Source organism: Oncorhynchus mykiss, chromosome 8, assembly GCF_057628025.1.
Source record: "Oncorhynchus mykiss isolate SJ-2025 chromosome 8, ASM5762802v1, whole genome shotgun sequence".
In the NCBI taxonomy this organism is placed as follows: Eukaryota; Metazoa; Chordata; class Actinopteri; order Salmoniformes; family Salmonidae; genus Oncorhynchus; species Oncorhynchus mykiss.
In genome coordinates, this window is record NC_143029.1 from 77,170,947 (window position 1) to 77,190,000 (window position 19,054).

The 19,054-nt window shown below is 44.5% G+C and overlaps 1 protein-coding gene across 1 annotated transcript in view; it reads left to right on the forward strand.

The window, feature by feature from the left end:
* Positions 1–19,054, forward strand: part of LOC110530987 (uncharacterized) — a 201,203-nt gene that overhangs the window by 170,292 nt on the left and 11,857 nt on the right. The window contains exons 7-8 of the mRNA XM_036986260.2: positions 10,485–10,741; positions 11,240–11,376. Of these exons, the coding sequence (XP_036842155.2) occupies positions 10,485–10,741; positions 11,240–11,376 (394 nt within the window). The remainder of the gene's footprint in view (positions 1–10,484; positions 10,742–11,239; positions 11,377–19,054) is intronic.

The following is a 19,054-nucleotide window of genomic DNA, read 5'->3' on the forward strand; positions in this document are numbered from 1 at the left end:
TTAGGTGGGTAGGTGGCTATACAGTAGGTAGGTAGGTAGGTAGGTATACAGTAGGTAGGTAGGTATACAGTAGGTAGGTGGGTATACAGTAGGTGGGTAGGTAAGTAGGTATACAGTAGGTAGGTAGGTAGGTAGGTAGGTAGGTAGGTAGGTAGGTAGGTAGGTATACAGTAGGTAGGTAGGTAGGTAGGTGGGTATACAGTAGGTAGGTAGTTATACAGTAGGTAGGTGGGTATACAGTAGGTAGGTGGCAATACAGTAGATAGGTAGGTGGGTAGTAGGTAGGTGGGTAGGTAGGTTTACAGTAGGTAGGTGGGTAGGTGGCTGTACAGTAGGTAAGTAGGTGTACCTGGGAAGAAGATTTGAGGAGGTTAAAAGCGATTTAGCCTTTCAGGGAATCCACGCGTAGGTAATTGAATACATGAAAGATACGACTCATACAGAATTAAAATAAACAAAGCATAAAATTAGAGCTATGCTTCCTCCATGATTTACACCCTGTTCAACAAAAATAAACCATGCAGTATGTTGGGGTATGTGTTGTAGGGGTGGGTGGGTGTGTTAAGTGTGTGTTTACTGACTCACTCACTGTCTCCATGGCCAGACTGTGTGTGTGTGTGTGTGTGTGTGTGTGTGTGTGTGCGTGTGTGTGTGTGTGTGTGTGTGTGTGTGTGTGTGTGTGTGTGTGTGTGTGTGTGTGTGTGTGTGTGTGTGTGTGTGTGTGTGTGTGTGTGTGTGTGTGTGTGTGTGTGTGTGCAGTGGAAATGTTTTTTGTGGAAAGAGATGATCTTTTTACCCTTAAGAGGAAAATATTTTAAACTGGAACATTTTCTGCTACCACTCAGTCTGACCTCCCTGCTCCTCTCACAGCTGTGGGCAGTATCTTTTTACCATTGAACTTACAGACACACACCCAGCAACACAGGAACACACACATACACTCTGTTGATCTTGCAGCTCTCCCTGTTAACACTCGGTGGAATGAGTAAACAGGTATGAAGGAATACAGTGATTCATTTAAAAAAGGGACAAACTGTGGCGCCTAAAAGACTGAGGTTCAGCATTGTGTGATGTGACAGGAGACAGAGAGGCAGGTGGGGAGGAAGGCAGAAGAAGAAAGAGAGAGTGAGTGAGTGAGTGCGTGTGTGTCTGTGTGTCTGTGTGTCTGTGTGTGTGTGTGTGTGTGTGTGTGTGTGTGTGTGTGTGTGTGTGTGTGTGTGTGTGTGTGTGTGTGTGTGTGTGTGCATGTATCTGTCAGAGAGAGACAGGGACAGGCCCATGGGCAGTGGTGGAGAGGTGGGGTGAGGTGAGGGTGGTGGAGGGTTAGCCAGGGACGTGCAGGGGAAGCTGGGTCGTTAACACTCTGGCAGTCAGTCTGGGTACAGACTGCCCGTCTCTTATCACTGCTTATTTGCAGACAGTCTCATAGGACCACAAAAAGCTGTCTATCTCCCCTCTCTCTCATCAGTCTCTCTTTTTGTATCCCTCTCTCTCCCTCGGTCACCCCCTCACTCCTCCTTCTCCTCTCCTCTTTTCTCCGGGGCCATTTTGTAGGATACTAGCTGTTTTTTGTCTCAGTCTGACTCATTGTTGTGATGATTTCTCTAAATTGCCTGGGCTCAAGTCACTGTAATTCAACCTCTAAACGGTGGCTGGGGATTTGAACACAGACAACTATCCATTTATCAGCTTATATGAGCAAACTGGGAGTCAAGTTTTTTTATTTACGTTATGGGGTTTTCTGAGGGCAGTGGTTTGAGATGAGATCTAGTCCCTGTACACACAGGCCTAACACAGACAAAGTGAGTGTTCAGAACCATTACAATGTGGCTGGAATTGAGAAATACATTTTGGTTTCCAATCTCTCAAGGCTTAAATAAGACCACTGCATCAGTCTAAAGTACAGGTCAACAGGGTCAGCAAGACAATCCCACTAATGTACTTGAAGCATCAAGTGAACTGAGTTACTCCAGAGATAGAGATGGTCTAGTGTCTACCCTAATAATGGGAGTTGTTGTCTGTGAGAAGGCTAGCCGATGCCTTTCACATAAAAAGATTTTCACTAAAAGCAGTTTCTCTCAAAATTAGAGATTTATTTTTGATAAATACAAAATAGGCTAGAAAATGTCAGAGTTGAAATTTCTAAAAGGTTAAAACAAGGATTAAAGATTGACACCTAAAACAAACAGGTCTTTCCTTGCTCACCTCGCACTCAAACTGGGAGTCTCCAATAAACATTTAAACATCTGCAGCTCATTAGCTTAGTTAGTGGGAGGAGCCTACAATGAACAATTAACCAACCTGTGCTGACATACAAACATTCCTCACACTCATTCAATTAAAGACAATCAACTGGTTCAGGTGAAATGGTGGAAAAGATATTACTACTATGGCAAGATGAAATGGTAATAGAAAACAGGGCCCTACACAGTGCATTCGGAAAGTATTCAGACCCCTTCATTTTTTACATATTTTGTTACGTTACAGCCTTATTCTAAAATGGTTTAAATAAACATTTTCCAAAGTCAAAAAACAGGTTTTTAGAAATGTTAGCAAATGTATTACAAATAAAAGACACCTTATCATAAGAAATCAGACCCTTTGCTATGAGACTCGAAATTGAGCTCAGGTGCATCCTGTTTCCATTTATCATTCTTGAGATGTTTCTACGACTTGATTGGAGTCCACCTGTGTTATATTCAATTGATTGGACATGATTAGGAAAGGCACACACCTGTCTATATAAGGTCCCACAGTTGACAGTGCATGTCAGAGGATAAACCAAGCCATGAGGTCAGAGGAATTGTCCGTAGAGAGCTCTACGGACCTGAATTGTCCGTAGAGAGCCAAGACAGGATTTTGTTGAGGCACAGATCTGGGGAAGGGTGCCAAAACATTTCTGCAGCATTCAAGCTCCCCAAGAACAGAGTGGCCTCCATCATTCTTAAATAGAATAATTTTGGAACCACCAAGACTCTTCCTGGAGCTGGCCGCCCAGCCAAACTGAGCAATCGGAGGAGAAGGGACTTGGTCAGGGAGGTTACCAAGAACCTGATGGTCACTATGACAGAGTTAATCTGTGGAGATGGGAGAACCTTCCAGAAGGACAACTATGTCTGCAGCACTCCACCAATCAGGCCTTTATGGTAGAGTGGCCAGACGGAAGCCACTCCTTAGTAAAAGGCACATGACAACCTGATTGGAGTTTGTCGAAAGGCACCTAAAGTACTCTCAGACCATGAGAAACAAGGTTCTCTGGTCTGATGAAACCAAGATTGAACTATTTGGACTGAATGTCAAGCATCATGTCTGAAGGAAACCAGGCACTGCTCATCACCTGGCCAATACCATCCCTACAGTGAAGCATGGTGGTGGCAGCATCATGCTACGGGGATGTTTTTCAGCGGCAGGGACTGGGAGACTAGTCAGTATTGAGACAAAGATGAACAGAGAAAAGTACAGAGAGATCTAATGGCAACCTGCTCCAGACCGCTCAGGACCTCAGACTGGGGGAGAACTTTCACATTCCAACAGGACACTGACCCTAAGCACACCGCCAAGACAACGCAGGAGTGGCATCGGGACAAGTCTCTGACTGTCCTTGAGTGGCCCAGCCAGAGCCCGGACTTGAACCCGATCTAACATCTCTGGAGAGACCTGAAAAAAGCTGTACAGCGATGCTCCCTATCCAGCCTGAAAGAGCTTGAGAGGATTTGCAGAGAAGAATGGGACAAACTCCCCAAATATAGGTGTGCCATGCTTCTAGCATCATAACCAAGAAGACTCGAGGCTGTAATCACTGCCAAAGGTGCTTCAACAAAGTACTAAGTAAATAGTCTGTATACTTATGTAAATGTGATATTTTAGTTTTTTATTTGTAATACATTCGCCACCAAAAAATGCAACCTGTTTTCGCTTTGTCATTATGGGGTATTGTGTGTAGATTGATGGGGGGGGGGGAGCTATTTAATCCATTTTAGAATACGGCTGTAACGTAGTAAAATTTGGAAAAAGTGAAGGGGTCTGAAAAATATAGTAATATAGTATAAAAATATTGTCACTGGTCTACACACAATACACCATAATGTCAAAGTGGAAATACGTTTTAAGAAAAAAACATCCATTAAATATTCCTTTGAGCATGGTGAAGTTATTAATTACCCTTTGGCTGGTGTATCAATACACACAGTCACTACAATGATACAGGCATCCTTCCTAACTCAGTTACTGGAGAGGAAGGAACCCACTCAGGGATTTCACCATTAGGCAAATGGTGACTTTTTAAAATACGTACAGAGTTTGATGGCTGTGATATGAGAAAATTGAGGATGGATCAACAACATTGTAGTTACAGTGGCTTGTGAAAGTATTCACCCCCAATGCCTTACAACCTGGAATTAAAATGGATTTTTTGGGGGGGTTGTGTCATTTGATTTACACAACATGCCTACCACTTTGAAGATGCAAAATATGTTTTATTATGAAACAAACAAGAAATAAGACAGAAAAACTGAACTTGAACGTGCATAACTATTCACCCCCCAAAGTCAATACTTTGTAGAGCCACCTTTTGCAGCAATTACAGCTGCAAGTCTCTTGGGGTATGTCTCTATAAGCTTGGCACATCTAGCCACTGGGATGTTTTCCCATTCTTCAAGGCAAAACTGCTCCAGCTCCTTCAAGTTGGATGGGTTCCGCTGGTGTACAGCAATCTTTAATAACACAGATTCTCAATTGCTTTGAGGTCTGGGCTTTGACTAGGCCATTCCAAGACATTTAAATGTTTCCCCTTAAACCACTCGAGTGTTGCTTTAGCAGTATGCTTAGGGTCATTGTCCTGTTGGAAGGTGAACCTCCGTCCCAGTCTCAAAGACTGAAACAGGTTTCCCTCAAGAATTTCCCTGTATTTAGCACCATCCATCATTCCTTCAATTCTGACCAGTTTCCCAGTCCCTGCTGAATGAAAAACACCCCCCCCCCCCAGCATGATGCTGCCACCACCATGCTTCACTGTGGGGATAGTGTTCTCGGGGTGATGAGAGGTGCTGGGTTTGCGCCAGACATAGTGTTTTCCTTGATGGCCGAAAAGCTCAATTTTAGTCTCATCTGACCAGAGTACCTTCTTTCATATGTTTGGGGAGTCTCCCACATGCCTTTTGGTGAACACCAAACATGTTTGCTTATTTTTTTCTGGACACTCTTCCTTAAACCCCAGCTGGGATGTTCAAAGTTTTGGACATTTGTTTATAACCCAACCCTGATCTGTACTTCTCCATAACTTTGTTCAGGCTGTAACACAACAAAATGTGGAATAAGTCAAGGGGTATGAATACTTTCTGAATGCACTGTGTAGCAAAATGAGGATGTGTTAACAACGTCACATTGTTCCAAAAGCGGAAAGGCAGCCGGTCTGCTTAGCAGTCTGCTTAGCGGTCTGCTTAGCGGTCTGCTTATCACTTTATTCCTGCCTCTTCCCTTTCTGGTTAATATAAGCCAGGGATCATCAACTAGATTCAACCGCTGGCCGATTGTTTTTCTTGAGCGGATGGTCTGCCTGGGGGCTGGAACATAATTACAAATAGTTTATAGACTGCAAATTGACCGCAATAAACACTGATCTAAGGTTTACAGTATGGGTTTCTTCACCGTAAACATCAAACATCATCCTAAACATCAAGTCATCTCTTGTTACTACTCTGCATTGCTGCCTCCCAGTGGTAACTATAACAGCTGTAATCAAAAAGAGTTCATTTACACCCTGTACTTACACGTGATAGTGTGTGGTCAGAGAGAAAAAGACTGAAGGAAGCCTCAGCATAAATCACAAACTGACCTTTAGAGCCCTTATCCCCCTAGGCAGTTTTAGGAATGTGTAACCTAGTCTGTTACCGGGCAGGGTGGAGCTATTACCATATTGTGTATACCTATCCAAGCCTTTAACATGTGCCTAAGGGAAGCGGCTAGCTGGCTCTATCCCAGAGTGTGCTGCCTACACAGCTGCATGCTACACAAGCCTATAACTCACGCTGATCCTGAGCAACATTTGGAGTTGAATAGGAAATATACAGTGTACTACATCGTATAGAACGATCATTAACACATCTTCTCCCAATATCCCCATTCTCCCATTTGGGAGTATGAGTTGTGTAAGCCTGCTACTAGTGTGTCTGTGATTCCACCTGGGGACACTTTGATTCCATTGGTTAGACGTTATTTCCATATGCTCTCACTTTAAATGGCTGGCTAATCCACGGTCACCGCTAGCAGCACTCTGAGGATTATCTGTGTTGTTTTCTCACAGAGAAGAGAGATGGTGCTAATCTCCTCAGAGAGAGGGAGAGCGAGGAAGAGAGATAATGGGACATAGGATAGAAAGGAAAAGAGGGAAAGGTAGAATAGAGGAGGGAGGGAGGGAGGGAGGGAGGGAGGGAGGGAGGGAGGGAGGGAGGGAGGGAGGGAGGGAGGGAGGGAGGGAGGGAGGGAGGGAGGGAGGGAGGGAGGGAGGGAGGGAGGGAGGGAGGGAGGGAGGGAGGGATAATGAGTAGAAGAGGGAGAGAGAGTTAAAGAAATACAGTTGAAGTCAACTACTCCACAAATTTCTTGTTAACAAACTATAGTTTTAAATAGTGCATGACACAAGTCATTTTTCCAACAATTGTTTACAGAAAGATTATTTTACTTATAATTCACTGTATCACAATTCCAGTGCGTCAGAAGTTTACATATACTAAGTTGATTGTGCCTTTAAACAGCTTATAAAATTCCATAAAATTAGGTCATGGCTTTAGAAGCTTCTGATAGGCTAATTGACATAATTTGAGTCAATTGGAGGTGTACCTGTGGATGTATTTCAAGGCCTACCTTCAAACTCACTGCATCTTTGCTTGACAACATGGGAAAATCAAGAGATATCAGCCAAGACCTCAGAAAAAAACTGTAGCCCTCCACAAGTCTGGTTCATCCTTGGGAGCAATTTCCAAACGCCTGAAGGTACCATGTTCATCTGTACAAACAATAGTACGCAAGTATAAACACCATGGGACCACGCAGCCGTCATATCGCTCAGGAAGGAGACTCGTTGTGTCTCCTAGAGATGAACTTACTTTGGTGTGAAAAGTGCAAATCAATCCCAAAACAACAGAAAAGGACCTTGTGAAGATGCTGGAGGAAACAGGTACAAAAGTATCTATATCCACAGTAAAACGAGTCCTATATCGACATAACCTGAAAGGCTGCTCAGCAAGGTAGAAGCCATAAAAAAGCCAGACTACAGTTTGAAACTGCACATGGGGACAAAGATCATACCTTTTCAAAAAATGTCCTCTGGTCTGATGAAACAAAAATAGAACTGTTTGGCCATATTGACCATCGATGTGTTTGGAGGAAAAAGGGGGAGGCTTGCAAGCCGAAGAACACTATCCCAACCTTGAAGCATGGGGGCAACATCATGTTGTGGGGGTGCTTTGCTGCAGGAGGGACTGGTGCACTTCACAAAATAGATGACATCATACGGTAATTATTTGAATATATTGAAGCAACATCTCAAGACATCAGTCAGGAAGTTAAAGCTTGGTTGCAAATGGGTTTTCCAAATGGACAATGACCCCAAGCATACTTCCAAAGTTGTGGAAAAATGGCTAAAGGACAACAAGGTCAAGGTATTGGAGTGACCATCACAAAGCACTGACCTCAATCCCATAGAAAATTTGTGGGCAGAACTGAAAAAGCGTGTGCGAGCAAGGAGGCCTACAAACCTGACTCAGTTACACCAGCTCTGTCAGAAGGAATGGGCCAAAATTCACCCAACTTATTGCGGGAAACTTGTGGAAGGCTACCCAAAATGTTTGACCCAAGTTAAACCATTTAAAGGCAATGCTACCAAATACTAATTGAGTGTATGTAAACTTCTGATCCACTGGGAATGTGATGAAAGATATAAAAGCTGAAATGACACGAGTGACAGAATCGACGTAGAGAGAGAACAAAGTGGTGGAGAGATTTAGGAGATACTCTGTTCCAACAGTACTGCAGCTGCATGTCTGTCTGCAAAATTGCTCAGAGCTAAGTCTGTCATCTTAAATTAGTAGTCAGACGAAGACATTATTTTGATATAAAATGTAGATAATCGAGTAGGACCTCACAAAGGCTAGGTCAGCAGGATAGAAAAGGCTCTTATACAACATCATGCAGTTGAAGAGATCATTTTTCATTTGCAGGGTGAACATATACAATGGCTGCAAAGGAGTCCGATTTAGATCATTGAAAGCTTCACTGATCACAGTGGACATGAACACACACACCCACACACATGCACATGAACCATATTTGATGCATGATGAGTTAATTATGACCATTTGACTACTGTACCATACTGTTTAGTTAATTAATTTCATACTTAGACTGAAGCAAAAGGCAATTGTTACAGATAAATCATTTGAATTTCAAAAAAAGAGTGAGTGTAGGGCAAGACAAGAGACGGTTGTACTGAGAGATGGAGAGAGAGAGTAGCAGAGAGACAGAGAGAGAGACCAGCAGAAAGACAGAGAGAGAGACCAGCAGAGAGAGAGAGAGCAGAGAGAGAGAGAGAGAGAGAGAGAGAAAGAGAGAGAGAGAGCAGAGAGAGCAGCAGAGACAGAGAGAGAGAGAGAGATCAGCAGAGAGAGAGCGAGAGAGACAGAGAGAGAGAGAGAGAGAGAGAGAGAGAGCAGCAGAGATACAGAGAGAGAGAGAACAGCAGAGAGAGACGGAGAGAGAGAGCAGCAGAGAAAGATGGAGAGAGAGAGCAGCAGAGAGACAGAGAGAGAGAGAGCAGTAGAGAGACAGAGAGAGAGCAGCAGAGAGAGAGAGAGAGAAAAAGGGAGGTGGTGATAAGTGCTTTCTGTAAGCGTGAGCGAGGGAGAGAGATGAATGTTTATTCTGGGTGTCAGAGATGGACCTCTGAACACTAGGTGGGGAGTGGAGAAGTTGATCGAGTGCCTGTGAGAGGGAGGGAGGGAGAGAGAGAGCGAGAGAGAGAGAGAGAGGTAGTGGGTGATGGAGTACTGGCTAGAGGAAGGGAGGGGGTGATGAGTGTGTGCTCACAGTATAAGTGACATCTCTCCTCCTCAGACAGATTGTCTCTCTTTCCCCCTAATGGGATCCTGTTATAGACCTCCTCCCCCCCTCGCTCCCTCTCCCTTCCTGCCTCCCTCTTTCTCTCTCTGACATTTCCTTTTTCCCTACATAGAAATGTTCCGTTATTGCCTATATTTCAATATCTGTGCCCTTCAATTGTCCTTTTCTCACTACATATTTTTTTGCAGTCTATCCCCTGTTACAATTACAGATTTATTCTAAGATAATACAGTTCTTTACAACTGTGAGAAAATGAAAAGGTGTGTGTGTATGGGGGGGGGGGGGGGGGGGGGGGGTCATAAATAGGAGAAAAAAATATCAATATTTCCTCCATGAGGGACCTTCAAAGTTAGTTTTTGCTTTAAATATTGCTCATACCTAACCAGTCTATTTATCCCCACTCCAGCCTGCATCTTTCTGCCAATCATACTGCCTTCATCCAATATTCGGCTCAGGAAGCCCATGTCATGTAGAAAAACCTCAGAAAGCTGTTTGGAACCAGACCCAGCCGTGTTGCTCTCCAGTATGTAATCAAGGCAGGGCTTTGCCCTCGCTAGCAATCATCTGTCCTGATTTGATCAGAGACAGACTCATTCCTTCAGACTAGAAGAACCCTGCTGTGGAGAGAAACCACAACCAGGAGACAGGCAGACAGACACCAGAGCGAGAGAGAGAGAGAGAGAGAGAGAGAGAGAGAGAGAGAGAGAGAGGTAAGGGAGAGAGAGAGAGGTAAGGGAGAGAGAGAGAGGTAAGGGAGAGAGTTAGAGCCTTGCAGACAGATGGAGAGCCAGGCAGACAGATGGAGAGCCAGGCAGACAGATGGAGAGCCAGGCAGACAGATGGAGAGCCAGGCAGACAGATGGAGAGCCAGGCAGACAGATGGAGAGCCAGTCAGACAGATGGAGAGCCAGGCAGACAGATGGAAAGCCAGGCAGACAGATAGATAGAGAGGCAGACAGATCGACCGACAGATAGACCGACACACCTCAGCTAGCACTTAGTGTTCATAACTTCTCAGTAGACGCCAGACTCAGACCAGACTGGAGCTATAGCATGAAACCCTCACAGCTTCCTGCTGACTACGTACTGTATCGTGAATGTAATAGTTAACCAGATCAATAGATCATTGTTTATGTTTCTACCACTGAATTAAATAGAACCTCGTGAAATGTTCACTGTTAAGGTGAGCTTATTGCATTTGTATGGAAATGCATATGTTTCTACGCCATACCCACGACCACACACGAGAACGTGAATACATTAACTACCGGTGTTGTAAAGAGAAAGCATGATACAATACCACTTGGTAATGTTCCCCTACAGAACCAGCATATAGACACCTACTGTAACACCTCTCTCTCTCCCTGCAGGCTGTAGACTATGAGAGTCGTAGCTCCTACTCCTTCTCCGTGGAGGTGTTGAACCCTATGGTGGACTCTCGGTTCCTGCGCCGTGGGCCCTTTAAGGACCGCGCCTCCATCAGGGTGGCTGTGCTGGACGCTGACGAGCCGCCTCGTTTCTCCCGGACGCACTACCGGATGGACGTGTCCGAGAACTGCCCTCCCGCTTGCACTGTGGGAAGGGTTAGTGCTGTGGACCCTGATACTGGACTCACCAACAACATCAGGTGCTGGACTGGATCATAAACTCTCTCTCTCTCTCTCTCTCTCTCTCTCTCTCTCTTTCTCTCTTACACACACACACACACACACACACACACACACACACACACACACACACACTCACACACTAAGAAAGGATCAAGGCAAAATTATCATTATATGTTCTCTTAAGAAAAAATGATCTAGTGAGTGCTGGCCCTGTTTTCACACAGCTATACAAAGGAGGAAAAGGGCAATGTGTGGTGGAACGGTAGTTACAACGTTCATTGAGATATTTAGATAAATCAGCTCTACTTCAAGTGAGCTCATATCGACTACGATAATCTGTGATATTAATTCCCTGGCCATTTATATCCTCTCATGCTTATCTTTCTTTATCTATCTTGGTCTCACTGTCCCCTCTGTCCCTCTCTCTCTCTCCCTCTCCCCCGCCGCCTCTTCTTACCCTATCCCTCCCCCACCCTCCTCTTTCTCTCCCTCCTCCCGTTCTCCATCTCTCCCAGATTCTCTATTGATCCCCAGTCGGACCAGGAGGCTCTGTTTCGTATCACTGCAGACAGCGGCCTCATCACCACGGTAATGGAGCTGGACCGTGAGCGCGAGCAGTGGCACAACATCACCGTCATCGCCATGCAGAGAGGTCAGAGGGCACTATGTCATAATTTAGAGCTAGGCGTTTTGACCTTACCAGGAATAACTCTGCAGTAGCATGACTTGGGGCTAGGATTGCAAAATTCCTGGAACTTTCAATAAATTGGCATTTTTTTCTGAAATCCCGGGTTAAAAGATTCCCAGAAAGACGGAATCAGGAAGGAATAAGCAGAAAATCCGTAATCCTTCAACCAGGATTTCTGGAAAACCGGGACATTTATTGAAAGTTCCAGGAATTTTGCAACACTACTCAGGCCCTTCGTTTTTCATGATCAGGACAATCTCCTGACCCCAGTCATTGCACATTCACTCTCCGCCAAAGCATGAAAAGCTGTAGAGAGTTGAAGTACAATACACTCCACAAAGCAGCTTTACTTTATGTCTTGATGGCTTCAATATGTTCCACAGGACCAGCAGTAGTAGCACTGCTTTAACCATGCTGACAGTAGTAGCACTGCTTTAACCATGCTGACAGTAGTAGCACTGCTTTAACCATGCTGACAGTAGTAACACTGCTTTAACCATGCTGACAGTAGTAACGCTGCTTTAACCATGCTGACAGTAGTAACGCTGCTTTAACCATGCTGACAGTAGTAGCACTGCTTTAACCATGCTGACAGTAGTAGCACTGCTTTAACCATGCTGACAGTAGTAGCACTGCTTTAACCATGCTGACAGTAGTAGCACTGCTTTAACCATGCTGACAGTAGTAACGCTGCTTTAACCATGCTGACAGTAGTAGCACTGCTTTAACCATGCTGACAGGACTTACGCTGCTTTAACCATGCTGACAGGAGTAACGCTGCTTTAACCATGCTGACAGGGGTAACGCTGCTTTAACCATGCTGACAGGAGTAACACTGCTTTAACCATGCTGACAGTAGTAACTCTGCTTTAACCATGCTGACAGTAGTAACGCTGCTTTAACCATGCTGACAGTAGTAGCATTGCTTTAACCATGCTGACAGTAGTAGCACTGCTTTAACCATGCTGACAGTAGTAGCACTGCTTTAACCATGCTGACAGTAGTAGCACTGCTTTAACCATGCTGACAGTAGTAGCACTGCTTTAACCATGCTGACAGTAGTAACGCTGCTTTAACCATGCTGACAGTAGTAGCACTGCTTTAACCATGCTGACAGGACTTACGCTGCTTTAACCATGCTGACAGGAGTAACGCTGCTTTAACCATGCTGACAGGGGTAACGCTGCTTTAACCATGCTGACAGGAGTAACACTGCTTTAACCATGCTGACAGTAGTAACTCTGCTTTAACCATGCTGACAGTAGTAACGCTGCTTTAACCATGCTGACAGTAGTAGCACTGCTTTAACCATGCTGACAGGAGTAGCACTGCTTTAACCATGCTGACAGTAGTAACACTGCTTTAACCATGCTGACAGTAGTAACGCTGCTTTAACCATGCTGACAGTAGTAACGCTGCTTTAACCATGCTGACAGTAGTAGCACTGCTTTAACCATGCTGACAGGAGTAACGCTGCGTCAACCATGCTGACAGGAGTAACGCTGCTTTAACCATGCTGACAGTAGTAGCACTGCTTTAACCATGCTGACAGGAGTAACGCTGCTTTAACCATGCTGACAGGAGTAACGCTGCTTTAACCATGCTGACAGGGGTAACGCTGCTTTAACCATGCTGACAGGAGTAACGCTGCTTTAACCATGCTGACAGTAGTAACTCTGCTTTAACCATGTAGACAGTAGTAACGCTGCTTTAACCATGCTGACAGTAGTAGCACTGCTTTAACCATGCTGACAGGAGTAACGCTGCTTCAACCATGCTGACAGGAGTAACGCTGCTTTAACCATGCTGACAGGAGTAACGCTGCTTCAACCATGCTGACAGTAGTAACGCTGCTTTAACCATGCTGACAGTAGTAGCACTGCTTTAACCATGCTGACAGTAGTAGCGCTGCTTTAACTATGCTGACAGTAGTGACGCTGCTTTAACCATGCTGACAGTAGTAACGCTGCTTTAACCATGCTGACAGGAGTAACGCTGCTTTAACCATGCTGACAGGAGTAACGCTGCTTTAACCATGCTGACAGTAGTAACGCTGCTTTAACCATGCTGACAGTAGTAACGCTGCTTTAACCATGCTGACAGTAGTAGCACTGCTTTAACCATGCTGACAGTAGTAACGCTGCTTCAACCATGCTGACAGTAGTAACGCTGCTTTAACCATGCTGACAGTAGTAGCACTGCTTTAACCATGCTGACAGGAGTAACGCTGCTTTAACCATGCTGACAGGAGTAACGCTGCTTTAACCATGCTGACAGGAGTAAAGCTGCTTTAACCATGCTGACAGGAGTAACGCTGCTTTAACTATGCTAACAGTAGTAACGCTGCTTTAACCATGCTGATAGGAGTAACGCTGCTTTAACCATGCTGACAGGAGTAACGCTGCTTTAACCATGCTGACAATAGTAACGCTACTTTAACATGATGACAGTAGTAGCACTGCTTTAACTATGCTGACAGTAGTAACACTGCTTTAACCATGCTGACAGTAGTAGCACTGCTTTAACCATGCTGACAGTAGTAACGCTGCTTTAACCATGCTGACAGGAGTAACGCTGCTTCAACCATGCTGACAGTAGTAACACTGCTTTAACCATGCTGACAGTTGTAGCACTGCTTTAACCATGCTGACAGTAGTAACGCTGCTTTAACTATGCTGACAGTAGTGACGCTGCTTTAACCATGCTGACAGTAGTAACGCTGCTTTAACCATGCTGACAGGAGTAACGCTGCTTCAACCATGCTGACAGGAGTAACGCTGCTTTAACCATGCTGACAGGACTAACGCTGCTTCAACCATGCTGACAGTAGTAACGCTGCTTTAACCATGCTGACAGTAGTAGCACTGCTTTAACCATGCTGACAGTAGTAACGCTGCTTTAACTATGCTGACAGTAGTGACGCTGCTTTAACCATGCTGACAGTAGTAACGCTGCTTTAACCATGCTGACAGGAGTAACGCTGCTTTAACCATGCTGACAGGAGTAACGCTGCTTTAACCATGCTGACAGGAGTAACGCTGCTTCAACGATGCTGACAGGAGTAACGCTGCTTTAACCATGCTGACAGTAGTAACGCTGCTTTAACCATGCTGACAGTAGTAACGCTGCTTTAACCATGCTGACAGTAGTAGCACTGCTTTAACCATGCTGACAGGAGTAACGCTGCTTCAACCATGCTGACAGGAGTAACGCTGCTTTAACCATGCTGACAGGAGTAACGCTGCTTTAACCATGCTGACAGTAGTAGCACTGCTTTAACCATGCTGACAGTAGTAACGCTGCTTTAACCATGCTGACAGTAGTAGCACTGCTTTAACCATGATGACAGTAGTAACGCTGCTTTAACCATGCTGACAGTAGTAACGCTGCTTCATCCATGCTGACAGTGGTAACGCTGCTTTAACTATGCTGACAGTAGTAACGCTGCTTTAACCATGCTGACAGTAGTAGCACTGCTTTAACAATGCTGACAGTAGTAGCACTGCTTTAACCATGCTGACAGTAGTAACACTGCTTTAACCATGCTGACAGTAGTAACGCTGCTTTAACCATGCTGACAGTAGTAACGCTGCTTTAACCATGCTGACAGTAGTAGCACTGCTTTAACCATGCTGACAGGAGTAACGCTGCGTCAACCATGCTGACAGGAGTAACGCTGCTTTAACCATGCTGACAGTAGTAGCACTGCTTTAACCATGCTGACAGGAGTAACGCTGCTTTAACCATGCTGACAGGAGTAACGCTGCTTTAACCATGCTGACAGGGGTAACGCTGCTTTAACCATGCTGACAGGAGTAACGCTGCTTTAACCATGCTGACAGTAGTAACTCTGCTTTAACCATGTAGACAGTAGTAACGCTGCTTTAACCATGCTGACAGTAGTAGCACTGCTTTAACCATGCTGACAGGAGTAACGCTGCTTCAACCATGCTGACAGGAGTAACGCTGCTTTAACCATGCTGACAGGAGTAACGCCGCTTCAACCATGCTGACAGTAGTAACGCTGCTTTAACCATGCTGACAGTAGTAGCACTGCTTTAACCATGCTGACAGTAGTAACGCTGCTTTAACTATGCTGACAGTAGTGACGCTGCTTTAACCATGCTGACAGTAGTAACGCTGCTTTAACCATGCTGACAGGAGTAACGCTGCTTTAACCATGCTGACAGGAGTAACGCTGCTTTAACCATGCTGACAGGAGTAACGCTGCTTCAACGATGCTGACAGGAGTAACGCTGCTTTAACCATGCTGACAGTAGTAACGCTGCTTTAACCATGCTGACAGTAGTAACGCTGCTTTAACCATGCTGACAGTAGTAGCACTGCTTTAACCATGCTGACAGGAGTAACGCTGCTTCAACCATGCTGACAGGAGTAACGCTGCTTTAACCATGCTGACAGGAGTAACGCTGCTTTAACCATGCTGACAGTAGTAGCACTGCTTTAACCATGCTGACAGTAGTAGCACTGCTTTAACCATGCTGACAGTAGTAAAGCTGCTTCATCCATGCTGACAGTAGTAACACTGCTTTAACCATGCTGGCAGGAGTAACGCTGCTTTAACCATGCTGACAGGAGTAACGCTGCTTTAACCATGCTGACAGTAGTAACGCTGCTTTAACCATGCTGACAGGAGTAACGCTGCTTTAACCATGCTGACAATAGTAACGCTACTTTAACCACGATGACAGTAGTAGCAATGCTTTAACCATGCTGACCGTAGTAACGCTGCTTTAACCATGCTGACAGTAGTAACGCTGCTTTAACCATGCTGACAGTAGTAGCACTGCTTTAACCATGCTGACAGTAGTAACGCTGCTTTAACTATGCTGACAGTAGTAATGCTGCTTTAACCATGCTGACAGTAGTAACGCTGCTTTAACCATGCTGACAGTAGTAGGACTGCTTTAACCATGCTGACAGTAGTTACGCTGCTTTCACTATGCTGACAGTAGTAACGCTGCTTTAACCATGCTGACAGTAGTAAAGCTGCTTTAACAATGCTGACAGTAGTAGCACTGCTTTAACCATTCTGACAGTAGTAGCACTCCTTTAACCATGCTGACAGTAGTAACGCTGCTTCATCCATGCTGACAGTAGTAACGCTGCTTTAACCATGCTGACAGGAGTAACGCTGCTTTAACCATGCTGACAGTAGTAATACTGTTTTAACCATGCTGACAGTAGTAACGCTGCTTCATCCATGCTGACAGTAGTAATACTGTTTTAACCATGCTGACAGTAGTAACACTGCTTTAACCATGCTGACAGTAGTAACGCTGCTTTAACAATGCTGACAGTAGTAACGCTGCTTCATCCATGCTGACAGTAGTAACACTGCTTTAACCATGCTGACAGTAGTAATACTGTTTTAACCATGCTGACAGTAGTAATACTGTTTTAACCATGCTGACAGTAGTAACGCTGCTTCATCCATGCTGACAGTAGTAATACTGTTTTAACCATGCTGACAGTAGTAACACTGCTTTAACCATGCTGACAGTAGTAGCACTCCTTTAACCATGCTGACAGTAGTAAAGCTGCTTCATCCATGCTGACAGTAGTAACACTGCTTTAACCATGCTGACAGTAGTAACGCTGCTTCATCCATGCTGACAGTAGTAACGCTGCTTTAACTATGCTAACAGTAGCAGTGCTTATGGCAGTATTAGTACTATCTGTGAAATTGGGAGCAATCAAATTAAGTGCCACCACCTTAGGATGGTAAACAGCAGATCCTAATTAAACACATGACATTTCATATTGAGTGATCACAGAAAAGGAAACATTTTACATACATTTCCACCAGCTAAAGAATCCTATATTAACCCTTTAACGTTCTACCTATTAGCGTAATACAGTGGTAGCCAGTAGCGGTGCGTGGGTAAAATCACTGGGGAAGCCAAGCCAGAAGAAAATGCCATATTACAACCTGTGTTGTGATAATTTCGTTGTTTGCTTTATAACCTGATAGTTCATATGCATTGACACCGTGCTATATAGGCATAAGGCAGAAACAATAAGAGGATATTTGTATTGGTATTTATTATGGGTCCCCATTAGCTGCTCCCAAGGCATCCTCCTCTCTTTTATGTTGCTGAAACGATCTATTACTCTGTCGAACAGTACACACCTGTTGTCTTAGGCTACCTGGCTAAAATGCTTGCTCGCTAGTCTAACTTCCATTCATGGGCAATTTTAGCTACCTATCTAGCCCCCGGAGGACAAGGACACAACGAGATGCAACAATTCAAGTTTTTCTCAATAACATTTTGCTTTTGATGTGACACTTTTTTTTGGTGCGCCAGGACCTTTCACAGTTGAGATCGCTCGGTTTAGCTCAATGCTGATTGGCTATTATTTTACACTATTTTTTTATCAAGGTAGGCGAAATGCTCGCTGGCTTCCCTTGCATTCAATGCTATGAATGGCAATGATGTCATACTCTTTCTGACCAGACAGCATCAGATAGATGGGCTACACATACCGAGACAGAGGGGCGCTGTTTCGCTCGCTAGGGTGCTTTCTCCTGTGAGATACATTCAGCCCCTTGTGAATTGAAGGAAAATTATGAAACACGGAGAGACTAAAAATAAATGTAAATTTTTTTCTTGGGGAAGGTTCCCTTGGCATCCATGAATACACACCACTGGTGGTAGCAACAGTAGTGGTTAGTGTGGTGACAGTGCTGGTCTTTATTTAAGCAGTGCTACTGGCCAGCATTGCAGTGGGTCTTCAGTCGCGCGAATGACGCTGCCAGAGTTGAATAATGAGCTCTATCAGTTAAACAGACCATTGGCGGCAGGATGTGTGTGTGTGTGTGTGTGTGTGTGTGTGTGTGTAAGTAAAGAAATAAAACAACAGTAAAATACATTTGTAAAAAGAGTAGCAAGGCTTTATACAGACACCTGTTAGTCAGGCTTATTGAGATAGTATGTACATGTAGGTATCGTTAAAGTGACTGCATATATGATGAACAGAGAGTAGCAGAAGCGTAAAAAGAGGGGTTGGCGGGTTGTGGGACACAATGCAGATAGCCCAGTTAGCCAATGTGCGGGAGCACTGGTTGGTCGGGCCAATTGAGGTAGTATGTACATGAAGGTATAGTTAAAGTGACTATGCATATATGACAAACAGGCACACAATGCAAATAGTCCAGGTAACCATTTGGTTAACTGTTCATCGGAAGAATCCCGGAACATGTTCCATTCTGGGATAGAAAAACAGTCCTGTAGTTTAGCAACTGCTTCATCTGACAATTTTTTTATAGCAGGAATCCGGAGGATAGAGTTGTGGTTGGATTTACCAAATGGAGGGCGAGGGAGAGCTTTGTACGCTTCTCTGTGTGTGGAGTACAGGTGACCTAGAATTTCTTTCCCTCTGGTTGCACATTTAAAGTTTTTCTCATTTGCTAAAACACAATTTCTGAAACTTTGCTCCATTTCCTGAAAACATTAAACACAAAACCTAATCTTCAAGCACTATTTACATAACCTCTGACTCCTCTCGCAAAATGAAACATTCGCCTCAAAACACTTTTACCTGTGTTCAAAATCAAACACTGCTCTCAAATCATAAACAAAGTGATCAAAATGATATACACTCTCAAGCAGTCAGCAAA